The sequence below is a fragment of the Arctopsyche grandis genome, chromosome 9 (assembly GCF_051622035.1).
Source record: "Arctopsyche grandis isolate Sample6627 chromosome 9, ASM5162203v2, whole genome shotgun sequence".
NCBI classification, from domain to species: Eukaryota; Metazoa; Arthropoda; class Insecta; order Trichoptera; family Hydropsychidae; genus Arctopsyche; species Arctopsyche grandis.
This window is the reverse complement of record NC_135363.1, coordinates 3,896,298-3,918,532: the sequence shown is the minus strand read 5'-3', so window position 1 is coordinate 3,918,532 and position 22,235 is coordinate 3,896,298. Positions and strand designations below refer to the sequence as shown.

Sequence of the window (22,235 nt, the reverse complement as noted above, 5' to 3'; positions counted from 1 at the left end):
TGATACGTTTTAGTGATATACATACATATATTGCTGTATAATATGAACAGATCGTGTCGGTTGCTACTGTTTCGGTACGCACATACATATTATGGAACATATTTTATTTTTTACAAAGATATTGTGGTTTGGTGATTATTGGTCACAAAGCGCTCGCCCAAAAGTCACTAAAATCTCTATAACGGCAGCCGAAAAGTCCATCATACTAACAAGAACTCGACTGCCAAATATTCCGTATTCGCAATTTTCATGACAAAAATTTATCGCAAAGTGACTAATAATCCGATTACCACTAGCAATGTCTCTGTTTTTCTATTTTACCATATTTGAGACAGATATAAATAAACAAATATCTCTATTTCATATGTAATATGTTACTATGATTACATTTTCCATCAGTCCTTATTTAAAATACACACAGAATAGTCCTAAAACCTTATTTATTCGTCCGGTTAAAGGTTATATTCATGTTTACAGCCCGTAAGAAAATCATAGGTACATGAGTCAATCTACCCACACATCAGATAAGATAAGCATTTCATTCCTTATAATGACGTGATGGCGAACCTTTTCTCTGTCGATATATGTATAATATATTATATTGTCGATTACCATACTTTGATATCAAATCTTTATCTGTCGACATACCAATGAACTGAGTGTGAATATTTTAAACGAAACCCAGACGCATGCAAATAACACATACAATTGTTTAAACAAAAATGGAGAACTCCAAGGTCAAGGGGAACTGTGAATTGTACTTAATGTGCGAGTGATTCTTTTTTTTTTGGTCATCGCCTAATTGCTTAGTGTTTTTAAATTTTGTTAATTTCTTAGAATTTTTTCAATGTTCATTGCGTCTAAGCTTACGTACATACATGCTGGTGTGACGCAATTAACATTAAGTCTAGTTACATATGCTACATAAAATGATGCTACATATGTACATACATATTTGGCCAGCAATATGGCTCGGTGGTCGCCGGGTTCGATCCCGTGAGTTGACCTCGATTGTAAATGCTGCTGGTCAGACTTGGATAATTATGACAATTATGATTCCATTGTTGAAACGGTTCCTCCAATAAATTGGCTAAAAACCATCCTACCTACTATGTCACTATTATTCGAATATGATTTATGTACAGTAAAATTTTATATATGACTCGTTAATTTAGTGTCTCGTAATTCAGCGAATGTTATTTTGATTTTAAAATGCTTTTTATTATTACGAAATTATGTTCACAATACATCTTATATCTATTTTAATAGCTGCTGATCTACTGATCATTTTCTATTTTACAATTTTAATTTAATTTGGTTAGTAATCACAGTATTATATTATTCTAATGTTAATCTAAAGCATAATAGGAAAAAGAGCTCAAAAACCTATTTACAATCCAGCGAATGTAATAAAAATGCTGCATTGTTTGTAATTGGCCAGGAAAGCGCATTGGGGTTTACCTGTTAGGCCTTCCTCGTATGTATGTACATATGTATATATGCAGGGGCGTAATTTCAGCTTTTCTTTTTGACCTGTTAGGAATGACTTTCTAGGGTATTTTATTAAAAAATGAGTGTATATAAAGTACAAAATAGTCCCCTGAAAATCCTTCAAAGCAAGACAAACAACAATACAAAATATTTTTGGGAGTTAACATTTTTTTTCTGGGAATAATCGACGTATGAAAGCGTTCTAAAGATATTCTATTTTTGGTGGTTTAGTATTTTAATTCAAATTCATAATAATACATTAAATAACGTGGATAGTCCTCTTCACCCCAGCCCCCCCCCCCCCCCCATCAAATGACGCCCTTGCATATATGTATGTAACTAATATAGTTGTTTTTCCTGGCTTCGTTCAGTATTTGTAATATAAACAGCTTAAACATGGCGAATCTAATAGTAAATATCCATTTGTTTTTTTATTAAATTTATTTGAATCGAAAAAAATATAATATTCAACCAATTGAATAATCGTCATAGAAACTTTGTTTTGTTTTCGAAGTTCCCAACCAAAGATACAAACATACAAAGTCTCTTTCGAAATTATATATTAAACATGATGAAGGAGCTGTCAGTAAATTATAAGTAAGTACTTCAGTTTATGAAAGATTATTGATAAAGACTATAGTTGCTAGCCAGTGTATATGTTGAAGTCCGAGTGTTCACTCCGGCTCGTTCATAAACATACTAATTTGATCATACACGAACAATTGGTTTTAGTTTAAACCTTAACAGTTACATAAAGTTATATTTATTAAAATACACTCACCGGGTGTCGTATGAAACTTTTGGCTGTCAAAACCTTCGATATGCTATAAGGCCAAATATTTTAAATGAGAAATCCTATGAAAAGCACATTACAACGTTGTTGCAATTACCGTTTCCGCTAATTTAAAAAATATTGCAGGGTAAGCATACATGGTATCCAGTCAAAACCACTTGGTCAATATGTGCCGCGACAAAGCCGCGACAGACATAGCCGCGCGCCGACAAAACCGCCCCAGCAAAAAGCGCTCGATGACAAAACCGCGCCAGAATATATGAAAAATCAGAATATATGACTTCGATCTCGACTACAGTCTTGACTTCGGTCTCGATATCAATTTCGACTTCAATTTTGTCTTCGATTTAATTAATATAACTGAATCATAATCCATTAGTGATTTCCCGCTTTCACAATATATAAAGACACAATACACATAAAATACTTAAACAGTACAAAAAATACACAATAATGCCGATTGATGGCGAAATAATATGTTGCTATCGGTTAGTAGTAAACAGGAGCACTGTTGAGTTCAAGAAAGGTATTCAGTATTATCACAGGATTTTTGTTTATTTGCCTTTATGCCACTTTGATTTAATAGCTAATAATTGAATTGAATTAATTACATGTTATTTTGACATCAACTGGCGTTACAACTTTTCCTTACTTATTTACAACTAGTGTTTTTACCCGGCTTCGCTCGGTGTTTGTAATATAAACAACTCAAATATGGCCAATCTAATAGTAAACATTTTATGAAATTCATTTGAATTTTTTTTTATTTAAATGATTTGAGTTTTATTTTATTTAAATTTATATGAATATTCTATGAACCAAACAAACATACAAAGTCACTTTCGAAATTATATACATATTAGATAAGTGAATTTGACAAGAGATAAACCGAAAGTTTGTCGCGATGATGACAGCTTAAATCCCAAACTGATTAAGATTTTTAGTGGCCAACGACTGTAGCATTTTCCCTATACTTTTTGAGCTGTAATTATTAGGTACTTATCAACGGTACGCGTGCCACCACGATGCGAGCACTGACTTGCGGTATGATTAACAGCCCAGTTGAAACAATAGTTCTCGTGTGGTTCGGTTGTGTAACCGTGTGCCTCTCTGTGCATATTATTTTCAAACTTTCCAATCCCAATGTTGATTACATTAATTTGAGTGTGAAAAAGACGTGTATAGTGATCGATTCGATAAACTTTACCAGACACGGACAACGGTAACAGTGCATGCATTATAATATTAGCAGTTTATGCAATCTTTTAGTGTACTTAGTATTATAGTTAATCCATTTAAAACGAAACCAAATCTTATTGAAGCGAACAGTCTGTATGCAGGTTTATGGGTAATCATTGCTTGTTTGCGAATTTTTGTCGAGCGACACCTATCTGTAGCTTAAATTGTCCAATCTAACTAAAATTACAGTATTACATTTTCATATCAAATTTACACCAAACAATCAACTGTTTTAAGTTATGGATTTCAAAATGGCGTCTTTTATACTTTTTTCCATTCGGTGTGAAAGCTTTATATATGTATGTATCGGTTAGTTGTAGTTTCTTTGGTGGTTAGTTAGTAGTTTTTTCATAAAGTTATAACGTGTTAAACTTTCAATAGCCAATGTTGATTAAATAAAAATAAAAAATGCGCTGCAGGTGAAATTTTTTTGTGACGTTATTTCTCGTTTAGTTACGTGTGTGTTCATCATATAATAATATCGCTATTCTGTGTGTCTGTGTAAGATAACGCTCGCCGTACTACATATAATAGTCGTTTCAATTCGAAATACATATGTACGTCACAGCTAAAACAATGCCAACAAAACGTACGAATATAATATATATATATATATATATATATATATATATATATATATATATATATATATATATACATATATATATATATATATATATATATATATATATATATATATATATATATATATATATATATATATATATATATATATACTGTTTGCTACCAAGTCTCCTCTAGGCTAATAGACGGCGCTTTGAGAATTTAGCGCCATCTATTGAAAATTGATTTAATTAATTATTTTTTCTATTGGTGTTTTATATTGTTTATATGTAGGTGGGTAGGTATTTTTTACCATTTTTTTCATATTAAACAACTAAATCTAAATATTTAAATTAAATATATTTAAAAGGTATTTGAAAAAAAATCGACCGCGTGCGGATCAAACACAGAACCGACATATTTCTTTTAATTTTTTTTTATTTAATAACTTAAAATGCCAACACCCATGCGATGATATTTCATCGGGTACAACACTAGTTTTAGCATAATGAGTATCAGCGGCGGCTCGTCCATATGGGCTGGGGGGCTGCAGCCCCCCAGTTCTTCAATATTTATGTTCTTATATTATGTTCTTCGATATTTGATGAACCAGGAATTAAAAATTTTTTCAATATTATGTTCTTCGATATTTGATGAACCAGGAATTAAAAATTTTGCAGCTACAATTGGGTTCACGTTTCCTTCCTAATCACGAACAAACTTTAATGCAACCGAAATTAACCATATATGCTTCTTAAAAGAAATGTATCATTTATAAATAAATAAAAAAGGGACGAGCTGCACATCCACACCCTTTTGAGGATTTTTTTTTTTGCTCTTCCATTTATATGGGTATTTAGTCAGTCTGACAGTATGACGCACATCAATAAATGCTTCAAATGTATTCTGAATATGTCAGACTTGATGATTGACGTCATATAAGTATACGTGCATACGTATCTAATAAGTTACCATAGCTCGGATCGCCGAATAGAATTCATACTTAATATCATAAGCAAATCTAGTGTTTACTAATCAGATAAAAATGCTTATCACTCTATGATGTCGCCATATAAATATGATTATACATATCTACATTATATATATATATATATATATATATATATATATATATATATATATATATATATATTTTTTTTTTAAATATTGCTTTGGTGTGTTGTCTGACATTTATGCATTAAAAATTTCCTCATAATGAAATATGACATTGAATCTTTAATGATTTTTTATGGAAACCAATTTTTCCTCTTTATGAATAACTAGTGGTTTTACCCGGCTTTGCTCGGTATTTGTAATATAAACCGCTTAAACATGACTAATCTTATAGTAAACATTTTATTAAATTTATTTGAATAGCTTTATTTTATATAAATTTATTTGAATATTCACTTGTTTTTTTTTATTAAATTGACTGTCACGAACAAACATACATATATATTAAGTCTCTTTTGAAATTATATGTATGCCAGAATCCGGCGCCTGCGACCCCATCGCCCCCCGGGCCCGGACGCGAATTTTTCGTCATTTTCGAAACTTTGACTTGTTTTCGTTTCCCACCCAACTATAGTTACAAAGTCTCTTTCGAAATTATATATTAGATAGTGGTGCTACCCGGCTTCTCTCGGTAAATGGAAATTAAATGAAAACTGTGAAAAAAATCTTCATTTGTTTTTTTATTAAATTTATTATTTGAATCGAAAAAAAATTATTTAACGACCGACCAATCACAAACGTCTTTGACCAATCAGAAACGACTTTGATAACAGCCAATCAAACGACTTTGATGACTTTGAAACGAATTACAGACGCCGTTTCAGTTTTAAATATAAAATATTTAATTGAATCAGATATTCTGAAAGTTAGGTATATATTTCTCTCATATTTCTCTCATATTGGATATTTTTATACACAATTCATAGCGGAAAGTATTGGAAAATATATTTCACAGTAGTTTCTTTGGCGAAAGTAAAAATGCAAATACGACTAAAGGTAGGCATTCATGGAAATACTTGTCGGTAGATATGTCTGTCGTAGGGTTTTTGTAAATTATATTTTAAGAGTTAGACGCGCTACGATAAACTCTATGGGTGGACACCCCGACAAATCCGCGCTGACAATGCCGCGAACGACAATGCCGCGCCAACATGCCGCGCAGGACAAAATATTATATCAGAGTCCGAATAAATATTATATCAGAATCCAATGCTTTGATCAATATTTTATTAAGTTGCATTAGTTTACATATAGTTAAATATAACGAATCTTTCGTACCAGTGCTTCTCAATTTCTTTTTAAATACTTTTTTTCTCCTATCCTCCTATCTTCTAAGAAGAACTTCTGTTTCATTAAATTTTGTAATTTTTATTTGCGCGGCATTGTCAGCGCGGCTCGTTCTGTCGACGTGGCATTGACGGGGATTTTCAGCGCGGTATTGTCGTGCGCGGATTTTCTGGGCACCCTATAGCTATGTACGAGTATGTCTCCACTTGTTAATTTTTCATGCGTCAAGACGCATGCGCTTGTCGCACGCACGTAGTATGAAACAAAGTTTCAAACCGATCGGTAGAATGGAGGAACTTTGTCTGAATCATTAGCGAAATGAAACATATAATAGCCTTGTAAAGAGTGAACAAATGGAGACAGCTTATGAGCAAAGATAGGCGTTGGACGGATGCTTTTCAAATAAGCAATAGACCGCCCTATTAGTGTTCAAAGCAAGAGAGCAAAAAACATGGTTTTTCTAAGAAATTGACAATATTGAACCATTTTTTATGCGATAAGCATATGTATATGTACATTCAACGCCGATCTTTGCTTATGAGACATCTAGATACAAATCACTCGATTTCGTTTTGAAAGACCAATAGCTAGAGACTTGTCTACGAAAGACCAATAGCTAGAGACTTGCCTGCAGATAAATTTCTTCGCGTAGGCCCATATTAAGTAATCCAATTTAGTGGTCAAATAAATGCCTAAATATTGTTCCATATCGCAGTTTGTACCGACGTTTCTGGACATAAATATATACGTATGTATACATACGCCAGCGTTTCCGGTGACCACAAGCGTTTTCATTATCGCCGGGAATGTTATTTAAAATTTTTAAATATAGAAATTTGTGTGTATGTGTGCACATGTGTCAACTTTTTAACGCGGCTAACTGACCAATGACGTCAGTTCGTTGTGAAAATTAATGACGATCCAGTTGTACTTTAATAAAAATTACTAATGCGCTTATTTGTATTTTTTCTATTCGTCATCCCCAGTTTATCCTTCCTCAAATAACTAAGTATTATATTTTCAAATTTATCCTTAAATATTTATTTTATCTGAAATGTTCTTAGTTGTATTCTTTTTTTATATATAAAAATTTCAACTATTAAGATGAATTTTACGATTACCTTAATTCCTCATTATTTTACAATATCGTATACATACATACAATAAAAAATATCGATTATAATTTATCGTTAAATGTAGCGCTACCAAAAAAAGATTAGATAGGTTTATTCGACACACATGAGCTAGTAGTATCTTTGACAATTAGTATCTGCCTACATATTTGTACTTTATAGGTGTATTAGTAAACAGTACCTTGAATCTGTTTTGTTTGACGTTTTAGTTCTAATTGAATGCTAAAACTTGCGAAGGGACCTTGTTGTTATATATGTATTCAAGGAGGTTTTTATAGTAGAAAAGTTAGTTTGAAAACACATTGTGGCCCAGTTGTATTCAATCAATAAGCATATGTACGTAATTTACCGTCTATTAAAAGTTCAATATGATACATTTCTAATTATAAGATCGAAATAAGCATCGAATAATTTCATAAAACGATAGGATTCAAATAACTAAGTGTAATAAAAGTATTTTGAAGATTTTTTCGTAGGAGTCGTCGCAGTTGTTGGCCAGGATATATGAATAGGTACATAGTTGTTGGCCACTTAAACTAAAAAAAGGTCTGTCTGTGTATCTTTGTGTCTGTATGTAGCTTTGTAAGATAAGTATCTCGCCGCACTATGATAGTCGTTTCAATTTGACATATGTACATATGTACGTCACAGCTAAAACAACTTCCAACAAAATGTGCGAATATAATAACAAAAGAAAAAAAACTTGTATATATACTGTTTGCTACCAATGTTTCCTTTAGGCTAATATACGGCGTTAAGTCTCTAAGCATCTGGCGCCATCTATTGAAAATTTATTTAATTCATTCATTTTTCTATTGGTATTTTATATTGTTTATCCATATGTAGGTAGGTAGGTAGTATTTACCATTTTATTTTCATATTAAACAATTAAATATAAATATTAAATGTAACATATAAAACACTAAAGTTTGTTCGTATGTACATATGTATATACGTATTTTTCATCAATTTAATTAATAGTCGACAGTTCTGATGTCATCGAACGAATAATTCGCTTTTTTCCGATTCAAAGGATTCGAAGCTCCCGGGGGCGTAGGCATCGATGGCGAATCCCTAGGTCTTCGCCCCCTAGGGGCCGCAGACGCCTAGGGGGCGCAGACCCCGGGTTGTACATATATGTTTTTATAAGAGACTATATATGTTTTTGTTCGTGACAGTCAAATTAATAAAAAAAAACAAATGAGTATTCAAATAAATTCATATAACTATTAAATAAATTTAATAAAATGTTTACTATTAGATTAGTCATGTTTAAGCGGTTTATATTACAAATACCGAGCGAAGCCGGGTAATACGGCTAGTTAAATATATTTAAAAGGTATTTGAAAAGAATTCGACCGCGTGCGGATCGAGCACAGGATAGCCAAGGTGCCGCTCATTGCCGCCACGATTTTTTTTTATTTAATAACTTAATATGCCAACACCCATGCGATGATATTTCATCGGGCACAACACTAGTATTGTAATAAATAACTTATTACTAGAGTACGGATAGCCAAGGTGCCGCTCATTGTTCCTTTAAACCTTTAACAATGCATTTACAGCATTTGAACAATAAACGGCACCTTGTTTATCCGGGCTCTACTTATTACTAATAAGTTGCAACTTGGAGAGTTGTACGGCACAAGTACATTAAATTCTTTTCATTTCCCCTTTACTGTTTATATTTTTCTCTGTACGTACATACATATGTATATGTATGTATAATGTATATGTATATGTAATGTGTCGCAAGTTTTCCCATACATACATAATTACATATGTATGTATTTAAGTTGGGATTTTAATATTTTCAATCATATCAGCCCACGAATCGTGGAACAATATTCGATGTAAATATTTGTGAAAAATATTCCTGTAATTAGGAGCGCCGAAATAAACTAAATTCAATTGTTATTCAATTTCTACAGAATGCGCTAAGTGCGAATGTATCGTGTATGTGTATTTCACTCTGAAATATCTTCGATATATAAAACGAAACAGTTGTATCTCGAATATCATATCGGTTGACTGTGCAAAATGGTCATTCGTGCACATTAGGCAAATTTGAAATGACTATTGGCCGTTAAAGCGGACGAAAGTAAATTAATTGCGGCGGGGTTGGCGACACTGCGTGAATGAATTGACGCCGTTTTTTAACAGCCGCTGTGAAGCTGCCGACTACTACTAATTGCGCTAACATTCTACAATTCTAGACATGATCAAAACTCATTTTTCATTTATCTCGGCGAGCGTAGGTGTACCACCGCTCTATTTATTTAATTGGTGCGATGACTTCGTTGTCTTTTAATTTCGGTGCAACTACATACACACATACACACGTAGATCTATAGGTCTAGCCGTTGTATTTTTAAAATCGCTGCTCTTAAGTATGTATGTATCGACATATAGTCATAAACAGAGCCGTACCAATGACTTTGGCGCCCTTGGCAAATTTATTTATTTATTTTACACACATATGTATGTATACCAGGAAGGCCTTACAGGTAAATCCCAATGCACCTTCCTGGCCAATTACAAATTACAATTACAATTACACATGTGGCATTTTTATTACAAGTCGTTGAATTACGAGACACTGAAAAACTCGCAAATTAACGAGTCATATATGAATTGTACATTCATTTTATTGTACATCAATCATACTTCAAATAGTGGTGACATAGTAGGTAGGAAGGATTTTTAGCCAATTTTTTTCCCGGGAACCGCTTCAACAATGAAATCAGATAAAATTGGCAAACTTTGATAGGAAACGATCAGCCTGGAGTCACAAATCCAGGTCTGACCAACAGCATACTCTGAAAAATTCATTTTCATTCGGGCCCAGGCCCAGAGATCGAAACCAGCGCCTCTCGACGTTAAGCAGAAGCTTAACGACTGAGCTATGCTGCTGGCTAATATCTTGATATTGCGTAGAGGTGGGTTCGGGATCCAAATCATAGACCGAAGTCGCTTCACAGCATTTACACAGAACCACCGCTCACTCCAGAATAATCTGGTCTACCGTGTGTACCTCCTTATAAAGGACAAGTTGCACAGTACAGCTTCCCCGATTCATTAATGTGTATTGTCTAGGCAAGTAAATGTCTTCCGTGGCAAGTCTATTGTTAATACACGCACTCACCCAGGTCTGTGAGAACTCCAGCGTATCCTTTGTGTAGCGTAGTCTAATCCGAGGTCTCTATTTTTCACCCAAGAATACGCTTAGACAGTGGATACTCTCTCTCATGTTCCCACGTTACAATATTATAAGCTCCTCTTTATGTATTTTTTTAATAGCTTAATGAAAAAAAGACATACAGACAAGTCCAAAGAAAAATGACATACCTGAATGAGTGCCCACTAACTAACGGTCTATTTACGTCTAAGCGTTTAAATGAAACTTTTAATAAATGTATTGTTCATATTGTATTATTCGTCGTAAGAAAGTTTTGCTTCACGCTCCGAGGGCCCTTCATATTTTTGCACCCTCGGCAAATGTCCCGTTGCCAATGCCTTGGTATAGTTCTGGTCATAAATATTAGACAGATACTCATTAGGGCAAATGCTTTTGTTACTTTAGTGGAAAAACATGTTTGGTTCTTTTGCTTTCAGCATTGTTGGAACGTGTATTATTATTGGCCCTATGAACTTTAACTTGATTAAAGGGGGTGTATGTAATGAAAAGAGGATATAGTAGCAGAGACAAGATAATATAGCAGCGATTTAATACCAGCGTGATGATAAAAATGACCTTCATGTATATTTAACATATGAAATAAACTGTTGAGTGCGTAAAAATGTATTATATTGAAATTCCAATGAAAACGAATGGAATTTGAAATTTATCTGTAGCATTCGTACAAAAAAATGCTCATATAATACTCAGTTTGATCATCGGATTAGAAATATGAGATTAGAAAAAAAAGTTCAATCTAAGTATTCGATGAATTACAAATGAATGTCTTGCTTAATACATATATTAAATAGCAAACAGTATGGCTGGGTGGTTGCGTTTATGTTTAGCAACAAGAGATTATGTTTAGCAACAAGAGATTACCGGGTTCGTCTAAATCCATAGATGTATCTATGGATTAATTTATTAATTATTTAATTAATAGCTCATTTCGTGTTCTTCAGCATCTCGAAATTCAGCGATTTATGTAATAAAAAAATGCTGCAATTTTTGTAATTGGCTAGGAAGGCGCATTGGGGTTTACCTGATAGACCTTCCTGTATATATGTGTATGTAACTGGGTAGAATCTACTGTTGATCTTGGGGTTGCTTTTCAGAGTGACCTAAGGTTCTCCAATCACATTGATTATGTGTGTTGCTCAGCTTCAAGGATGCTAGGATTTATTTTTCGCAATCCTCTAGCATTTCCATAATCCCATTGTTCTGAGGCTGCTGCACAATGCTCTGGTGAGAAGTATCATGCAGTACGCCTCTAAGATCTGGAGTCCGTCAGCCAAAACTCAATCTAATAAACTTGAACTTATCCAAAGACGCATTCTCCGGCTTCTTTATAAGGAGCAATATGGGATTTACCTATATTTATTTCCTTCAAGATTTGTCACGGGTATGGTCGGCTACACTGCTCTTGAACACAGGAGGAATTTTGTCCACATCAAGTTCTTGTTTTCTATATATAGAGGTTTTATCTCATGGCGGAAATTAGGCAGCATTCTCCTGAGAGTTTGATCTAGACCCGACATCGTCCCCTATACCATATTCCTCTGTCAAGAACTGTGACATATTTTAATTCTCCGTTTCTTAAATTCACTGGATGGTGCCATTGACATTATTTGTCATATGCATATCTTTTCATTCGCTGCAACGCTTCCTCGGCTACGGGGGTCTCGATCAACTAGAGGAGTTAATAGTTGACCATTTAAATTGTTGACTGTTGACTTGGTTGTTATATTTTTATTTATTGTAAGAATTTTTAATGGCATGTAATTTTTTTCTTCTGTAATTCATGTATTTTTTCTTCTGTTCTTAATCTGTTTAGCACACTCGTTGCTTTGGAGCAATCTGTTAAGTGAGTGTGCATGATTAATTGATATAAAATAAATAAATATACCAGAAAAATTATCTGGCGTTGAAAATACTAAAAACAATTTAATTTTTTAGTTCTAAATAATTGAAAATTATACAATAATTTGTTTCTGTTTTTAAAAAATAAATAAATTATAAAGTAGAAAAACAAACATTCATATTTATATATGGAGTAGATTTTCCATCGTCCTATAAAGTATAAAGGGTTGAAATACGTCACTCCAGTTTTGGGGATTGCACCAAGTCGATGGCGCACAAACTCACTGACTTGACTTCGCTGGTATTGATACTAGAGGTTAGCTTGTCAACATCAATTTCATGTAATGTTACTTTAATATAATCTTTTTTATTTTTGGTTGTGGCTATTTGCAGGTACTATATATGCGAACTATTGGCTATTCGCAGGTACTATATGTATCTGCGACAGGTGCAAAGCCTTCTGCGCATGCGCGTGAACTTATAATCCGATTATAATTTCTTACATTTAATGTATGCTAGACTTGTCTAATCAATCTTTCATTATACATGAGGCAAATAAATTTCGCACGTTTTTATAATAGATTTATATAATTCAGCTAGTTTGCGGCTTGTACTTGTATGTAGGTATTAAGGTCTGTTCATACCTATCCAGCACGACCCGAATCCTGCAAGTACGGGCAGTATTCTTTAGTACATTCTATATGGACGCGCATGAATGCGTAAATGCGCATGCGCGAATGGAGTATGAATACGTCCATATAATGTACCAAAGAATACTATCCGCAGTTGCATGACACCTGCAGGATACGGGTCATGCTGGATAGGTATGAACAGACCTTTAGACGTTGTATATAATAATAATAATCTTCTAACAATTAATAATATTAACTAATTTGGATTATATTTTTTACTCTACGTCACTTTACGAGCTCGAACTAAATTTTAAGAGGTTTAAAACAAAATTTTAACAGTAAATACGCTGACAGTGACAGTTCACGCGCATGCGCAGAAGGCTTTGCGCCTGTCGCAGATATAGTACCTGCAAATAGCCAATAATTCGCAGATATATTACCTGCAAATAGCCAATAATTTGCAGATATAGTACCTGCAAATAGCCACAACCTTTATTTTTACAAGGATTTTATTATATATTTAACATCTTTTGTTGCGTTCCAGTAAATTAAATAGAATAAACAGTTTTTTTTTATTCAAATGGCATATGCGTTCCCCAACAACAGATTACAGACAGACATCCTAATCATTTTTATACAATGAATATGTAAGCATTCTTTAACGCAACTAATTTCAAAGAATCAATTTGTATACAATGCCCTGTCATTGTGTTCTATAAAGGTTCGCTTCAATTAAATCGAATATGTAAAATTGTGTGCAACCGTTCTGTTCAGTGATATTATTTCCATGAAAAGATACGAACACACACAAACACACAGATATAGCATCAGTGTTATCTATCTTGAAACTGGCTGAATCTTATCTCTGCCAGCTTTCAGTGTGATGTCATATTATTAAGGTCCCTTTGCAAGGTCTGTTGTGTATTTAGAAGTATTACCATTTGGCTGTCTTTGGCTGTTATTGACAGCTTTGTGTTTGGCATTATCAGCCGGAGTTTGATTGATAATTTATCGGTGGTTTTCAGTGTGTTTCATCGGTGATTGCACATGTGAACAACAGTGAAGATGGCCAACAGTAGAATAAGACCCATTAAAGTTACTACTGTTGGTGATGGAATGGTCGGCAAGACTTGCATGCTCATCACTTACACAACCAAGGAGTTTCCTCAAGAATATGTGCCTACTGTGTGAGTATGATTATGATTATTAGATTGTGTGGTACAATCATTATGTGTAGATAGTGTGTATAAAACATGTTATGGTATCGGTTTGAATCAGAAGTGAAACATTGTGTAAGTAAAATTAATTTTTTATAATGTTTCAATGTACCGAATAATGAATAGTGATAAAGATTCTATATAAAAACATGTTTTTTTAGTTAAATAGTTTGGCTTTTGTGGTGATATTAAAATGATTATTTGATTATTTGGTACTGTGGGGTGAATTTCATTGCAAACTATACCTACATTTCATTTCAATAGCTTTTGCAGTAAGCAAACTCTAATTTTGATTCCAATTGATTGAGATCTTTGTTACTGAAGTACGAAAACCCCAAAAGATATTATTTCTATTGGTCAGAACATTACATATTTATCTCCGTGGTGCAAATAGTTATGTAATGAAATGTGAGATTGAGATCTTTGTTACTGAAGTACGAAAACCCCAAAAGATATTATTTCTATTGGTCAGAACATTTACATATTTATCTCCGTGGTGCAAATAGTTATGTAATGAAATGTGAAAAGCATATATTTTTTTTAGTATGTAAATAGTAATAATGATTTTCGTCCTTTGTAACAGTACCATTTAAAATGTCATCTTCATCACTAAACTAGTACTAACTTCATCCATTGTGTGCCATATATTTGCATATCATCCTCTAGGTTTTCTCCGCTTCCTTCCATATATTTTGTATAAAATTGAAGCATTTGATTTGTCATGCATTTGCTGAAATCAGTAATTTCATCTACTCAATTTTATGTCACAGTGAAAATATATTTTCACTGACGTTTCAGTGAAATCATAACCAGTTACATTTTCAAGGTTGGTTTTATTAATGGTTGTGGCTATTTGCAGGTACTATATCTGCAAAATATTGGCTATTTGCAGGTACTATATCTGCGACAGGCGCAAAGCCTTCTGCGCATGCGCGTGAACTGTCACTGTCAGCGTGTTTACTGATAAAATTTTGTTTTAAACCTCTTAAAATTTAGTTCGAACTCGTAAAGTGACGTAGTATGAACGATTGATTAAACATATAAGATTAAAATAATGAACGATTGATTAAACAAGTCTAGCATACATAAAATGTAAGAAATTATAATCGGATTATGCGCAGAAGGCTTTGCGCCTGTCGCAGATATATAGTGCCTGCAAATAGCCAATAATTCGCAGATATAGTACCTTCAAATAGCCACAACCATTTTTTATTAATAATTGTCAAATACATTTAAATAGCCACTCCGTAGTGCACTGGTAGAGCTATTGCATACCAATTTTGGGTTCAAGTTCCGGCCAAATACGCTGCTGGGGAGGTCTCGTGGTGACTAAAAACACAGATCGACTCTCTACTGTTAGGATTTTCCGATTTTTCTAGCTTGATTTTGATTTTTAAATGCTTTTTATTATTACGAAATTATGTTCACAATTCATCTTATTTCTATTTTAATAGCTACTGATCATTTTCTATTTTACAATTTAATTTAATTTAGTAATCATAGTATTATATTATTCTAATGTTAATGTACAGCATAATACTGTGGGAATCTCTTCACAATCATCAAAACATTTACTGCGACGCAGAATACATTCCCAAAACCAGTCCAAGCACACCTGCAGCCATTATATTAAACTCAAGCGGAACGGTGCCAAATCCTTCGAGAATGTTCCACCCCTCACACTCGAGCGGAACAAAACCAATCGAAGCACACCTGCAGCCATTATATTAAACTCAAGCGGAACGCCCCTACCAGTCGAGCGGAACCAAAACGGAGGAAACACGCCGCCGCCATTAAACTACATCGAGCGGAACGGCGCCAATCGTTCCAGAAAAGTCCACCCCATCAACAAAAGAACATTCCTCGCTTACGCATCAACAACCACCACCATGGGTCAGGCGATACCAGAAATACTATAAAAGGAGGTACAACCCAAACAACGCCAGTCGACCCACAGCAGCAAGCGTCGACACACAGCAGCAGACCAGTCAACATCCAGCTCCTGACCTGCCACCACTACACCACGCGGACTTGGAAGATCAACCAGCCGAACGAGCCAGCAACACACTGCCGTATCCAGAGACCTTCCGAACATAGCCGAAGAACGAGGCAGCAACACACTGCCGCATCCAGAGACCTGCTGAACATAAGCGAATGCCGAGCCAGCGACACTCTACCATATCCAGAGACCGCTGAACGCCATACTTTTGCCCAAATATAATACCTTTGTACAACCATAGGCAAAAAATAAAACTTAATAAAACAAGCACAACAGTGTTTCGTTAGGCTGGGATACGGTCAATACACATGTACCCCGACTACAATACGAAAAAGTGCTCAAAAACCTATTTACAATCCTTATAAATGCTCATAATACATCTAATACATAATATTAATTAAAGACTCTCTAAAGTCGATGACCTAAAGCAGATTGTGTTTAGGCAATCTGTGTGCTATACCTGAAGGGTATAGACATTTTGTTATAATCACCGAGACTCTTCACAAGTGTGTTAGTATGGTTATTAGTGATTCTGTCATAGAATCTACTAGTTAGTTTGTTTGTAATGTCTGTAACAAACGGAATATTATATATGGCGTGCAGTTTTTTCAAGTTAGTATATATGGGTGTATTATAAATTATTTTTAGGGATTTATTTTGTAATACTTGGAGCTTGGAAAGGTTAGTATTCGAGGCGTTATTCCATACAGGTGAAGCATAGGATTTTTCTCGATGCGGTGCAAACGATCGACAAGCGCCAGACAGACTGAACCACAGATTAACGACACGTGTACCTTATGCGTGCGCACTGCTCGCACTTACACTACGTGAAATCTACCCGAAGTCCCGACATACCTACCCTGTATACGTCCTCTGGTTCTGATACTTTAGTTCCGAATTTTGCCTTATTAAACTCGCCAGAAAGATCCAACTCAATTTTAATAATTGCATCTGTGCACATCGAAAGGTTACTCGTCATCTGATGTGCAATCTATCATTCGTGAAGTCGAGAATTGCGTTTAAAGCAGCCATCTAGTTAATCTGTGGTTCAGTCTGTCTGGCGCTTGTCGATTGTTTGCACCAAACCCGATTTTTATAGCTTGATTGTTTTGACGTATCCAATTAATCAGTATCCTTTCCATCAGCTTCTCGCAAATACGAATTATTAGCATCTTGAATTTGTTGAATAATGTATTTCTCGCAAATGTATTTTACATAATGTATTTCTCGCAAAATTTAGTTTTTTGAAAAAATTATTAGTATGTACAAAAAATTGATCTAACCATTTGTGTCGACTTGAGGTTATTCCTGTCATGGCATATTATTATGCGGTCTCCGTGACGAGCCAGAATGTTAAATTACAGAAAACGCAAATATCGGAAGGCAAAGATCGAAAATCGAAAGATCTTAATTCGAAAGATCAAAAAATAAGGGTGCATGGTAAACGGTACATACTCACTTAATTTGCGCGAGCAGGATACAACAGGAACAAGAGGAACAGGCTTTTCCTCCCGTATTAATGTGCGCGCGCAGAATACGGGAGGAAAAGCCTGTTCCTCTTGTTCCTGTTGTACCCTGATCGCGCAAATTAAGTGAGTATGTACCGTTTACCATGCACCCTTTTTTTTGATCTTTCGACTTAAGATCTTTCGATTTTCGATCTTTGCCTTCTGATATTTGTGTTTTCTGTAATGTAACATTCTGGCTCGTCACGCAGACCCATTATTATGATGTATACTACGTACATATCTAAAAATAAAATAATTCATGATTTGCATCATTACAGATTCGACAATTATGCTGACAATATTACAGTGGATGGCCAACAATTTAATATGACCCTCTGGGATACAGCCGGCCAGGAAGATTATGAAAGACTTAGACCGCTGTCATACCCAAATGTATAATATTCAATGTTCATATATTATTATATTTATGATAGTTAACTACTAATGATTGTTTTGGATTTAATTTCAGACGGATTGCTTCATCATATGCTATTCAATTAGCACTCGAGCCTCTTACGAGAATATTTATACGAAATGGTTTCCTGAAATAAAACATTTCTCACCGACGATTCCTATAGTATTAGTAGGTAATAATTAATCTAACTTTTTTTGACTCGCATTAATCTAGAATCCAATCACAGTACATGATTTCCACGAAGGACACTTTGACTCGCATCAATCTAGAATTAATTACAATACATATTTTCCAGGTACTAAAAAGGATTTGAGGGTTCCAAATACGAAGGACGAAATCATAACATTCACTGAGGGCAAGAGGTTGAAAAAGAAAATAAAGTAAGTGCTTCTAAATTGTATTTGCATCTTTAAGCTTGTGTTAAAGTAAATATTTACATGCGAATTTCTTATCTTAGGGCTGCTTCCTTCATTGAATGCTCTGCTGTGTCTCAGGAAGGACTTCGGGAAGTTTTCGAAGCAGCCGTCAGGGCAGTCTTGAAGAAACGGCCCGTGAAATCAAGACCATGTAAAATTTTATAGTTGAGTGCTACGAAAATGTATTGGAATTGAAAGTGTGTGATTAAGTATTTCACCTTTAAAAACCAATGAATGAATGCATAAGTGTACATATGTGAGCAATATTATAAGTATTTTACGAGACAGTGCCATATGCATTTGAATGCAGTTGGTATGCATTCAAAGAACATTTTTAGTTTTCATTAGGCATACATTGTGTATGTACATACGTATTTAATTGAATTAAATATATCTGCATATATATTTGGATTGAATTGTTATCAATTTAAAATAAAACCAATACGAAAATTTTTATATATTAACAGGTGACCAATTGTCTCCTATGTAAGATATGTCATGAGTAGAGGTAGGACCGGAAGCGTGCCGTTTATTGTTCAATTGTTGTAAATCCTTTGTAAAAAAGGTTCAGCAAACCTTTAACAATGCATTTACAACATTTGAACAATATACAGCCCCCTCAGGGTCCGGGCTTTAGTCATGAGTAAGGATAGACGCTCGGATTCTATTTTCCAGAAAAGAGGGGCTGCCTCTTGTCAATTTCTATTGTCCTACAAAGCTAGAAAAGGTTGACAATAGAAATTGACAAAAGGCAACCCCTCTTTACTGGGAAATAGAACCCAAGGGTCTATCCTTAGTCATGAGTACATATTATCTTAGATAGATAGTTAAATTCAATTAAATTTGCTTTTTTCCTCAACCTGAATACAAATCCATATCGCCATAATATTGATATACTATTTATTATTTAATATTAAAAATAAAATATTTCTTCATATTCATATTTTAATTTTATTATAATAATTTTCAGTAGAAAACATAATTGCATTCTATCGATAATAATTCATTAAAAAGAAACTGTTTTTTTGCTAGTTAGAAATGATTCTACTTCATCATTATTTATTTTTATCTAATATACCAAATATTGAAGAAAGTGATTTTGTAAAAACTTAACGTAATTGTATTTTTATAAATATGTACAATATTTTAAAATAATAAAAATTTTACGGTGCAAATTTGCATGTTTTAAATATAAAGTTTTATTTTCTTTATTAGATACTTCTCATTATTAGATACTAAGTCATTGTATGATATTCAATCGTATTCTGCTGCATATAGCCAATTCGTTTCGGTTCCAGAGAAATGTAATATTAATAGAAGTGGCTTTAGGTGTTCTTTTGTTGTCAAGTGACATTCTGTCCACGGACAGATCTAAATAATTTTAGCATCAGTCGTATTTGACGTTTAGTGCTCGACGTATGTCCGATAAAAACTTCTCTGTTTGTTTATATTACTCGCAAGATGGGCAAGCATCGGTAAAAATCGCGCAATACATTCAAAAACACACAATAAACAACATGGGATACATTTCTATAAGTAAATTGATCCGATTGTGTTCCGTGAGATGTAGCGTATTTATAGAGACGTACCGCGTAAAATTGACAACAATTATTTATTCGTAAGGGCCCCTCTATTCTTATTACATCTCTCTGTTCGGTTCCCCTGCCACGTGTCCAATCCGAATTGGATTCTAAATATTACAGTGACAACATTTTATAACAACATGTTACACCAACTACACTGAAATTTAAAAGTACATAAATATTTTCAATATATATATATGGCACACATACAGAATAAAAATATAAAAAGAAAGCAGTACAGTGAAACAAAATGATACAAATATAATTTGTATATAAAATTATTATTTTGAATAATTTTATTTTACTACCACCATCTATGTTTAAAACTAAAAACTGGATAAACGTCAGGCACTTTTCAAAAATTAAAATTTCAAACGCGTCTAAAACGATATTTTTTCTTCATCGTAATGGCGGAGGATACATTTCCTTACATTGATGACCAAAATGAGCAATATGGCAAAGTATGAAAACGATCGGATACGAGGTAAATTTTTTCCTGAATTGTCGTCGTAAGTGAAGTATAAAAAAAAAAAAGAGGTATGTAATAAATGGAAATATTTAGTATCAAAATACAGTGATCACCACTTGGCAATACAAAGAAAACAAAAAAGAAAAATTACAATAACATAGTAAACATACTAAATAATGAACGACAATGAAGGTGAAGAAGCAAATCAACCACAGATTTGCTTCTTCACCTTAGCCCTAAAAGTACTGAAGAGTCAGCAAAAAGATCAGGACAATTATCCATACCATCCGTGCATATCCGTGCGATTGCATTATTAAACGATGCATTATTATGACAATTTGGTGGATAGAAAATATTTGTACACCTGGTGAATCGGGTATTAAGATTAGAATTAATTTAATTTAAAACAGATGCGTCAAAGACACCATTAACTATCTTATACAATAGTAACAGATCAAAAAACCTTTCTGCGATGAGGCAAACTGATGACCTAGAAATGAGAGAGTCTGTCATCATAGGTTGGAAACAATCTTACAAAATCAGCCTTATGGGATAAATGACGCAGAAAATGCCACTGAATAGTCTCTAAACGATCTATATGACTTTGGTAATAAGGAGACCATATGACCGAAGCATACTCCATATTGCTGCGAACTAAACTGTAATCTATAAGATTTTTTTTTTATTAAATACCTCCTTTACGTTTCACTTACGATTACAATTCAGGAAAAAGTTTACCTCTTATCCGATCGTTTTCATACTTTGCCATGTTGCTCATTTTGGTCATCAATATAAGTAAATGGAGCCTCCGCCATTACGATAGAGATAAAATATCGTATAAGAATCATTTCAGGTCAGAAGATTTTTAATCTCGGTGACAGTTGGTAGTCATTAATTTTATACATAGATGGTGGTAGTAAAAAAAGATATTGGTGTTTTTATTCAAAATAATAATTTTATATACAAATTATTTAGTTTGTCATAGGGCCCAGAATTATTTTTACCGGAGTCCGGAACGCCGGTAATAGTAATATTTACTTGCATTGAATAAATGGCATATTATACATCATTTCATTTTGTTTACCAACTTAAATGAAATATAATATAACATAGCACACTATGTATATTATTTTTTTATTATGATTCGTGAAATTTTGTTTCATATACTGAACGAAATCTGGATAATTACTTTTTATATATGCACATTTACGCTAAATTGAATCGTTCCAAGTGAATCATAATATCATAGGTTGTAATATCAACTACTTAAGAGGGCTGTACACCCGAAACCTTAATTTTGTTACCGTTCCTTTCTTCGATATATATATTGAGTGTATGTATATATTGAGTGAATGCGACAATATATATCAATATATATATTGAGGCGACAGTTGCGCTTCGACCAGATAAAACGTATTTTAAATTGTCAAAATCGAG

General features: G+C 33.7%; 1 protein-coding gene across 1 annotated transcript; it reads left to right on the top strand.

The window, feature by feature from the left end:
* The first annotated feature begins 3,344 nt into the window (after positions 1-3,344).
* LOC143917085 (ras-like GTP-binding protein RhoL) lies at positions 3,345-19,156 on the top strand. The gene is made up of 6 exons (XM_077438482.1): positions 3,345-3,506; positions 14,217-14,378; positions 18,194-18,308; positions 18,385-18,502; positions 18,626-18,710; positions 18,788-19,156. The coding sequence occupies exons 2-6, from the start codon at positions 14,257-14,259 to the stop codon at positions 18,909-18,911; spliced, it is 564 nt and encodes a 187-aa protein (XP_077294608.1). The 5' UTR covers positions 3,345-3,506; positions 14,217-14,256; the 3' UTR covers positions 18,912-19,156.
* The last annotated feature ends 3,079 nt before the right edge of the window (positions 19,157-22,235 follow it).

Excerpts from the sequence above, each read along its gene's own strand:
- LOC143917085 (XM_077438482.1), top strand. The coding sequence starts at position 14,257 with ATGGCCAACAGTAGAATAAGACCCATTAAAGTTACTACTGTTGGTGAT. Across the intron at positions 18,503-18,625 it reads GATTCCTATAGTATTAGTAG|GTACTAAAAAGGATTTGAGG; the intron begins GTAATAATTAAT and ends CATATTTTCCAG. Across the intron at positions 18,711-18,787 it reads AGGTTGAAAAAGAAAATAAA|GGCTGCTTCCTTCATTGAAT; the intron begins GTAAGTGCTTCT and ends TTCTTATCTTAG.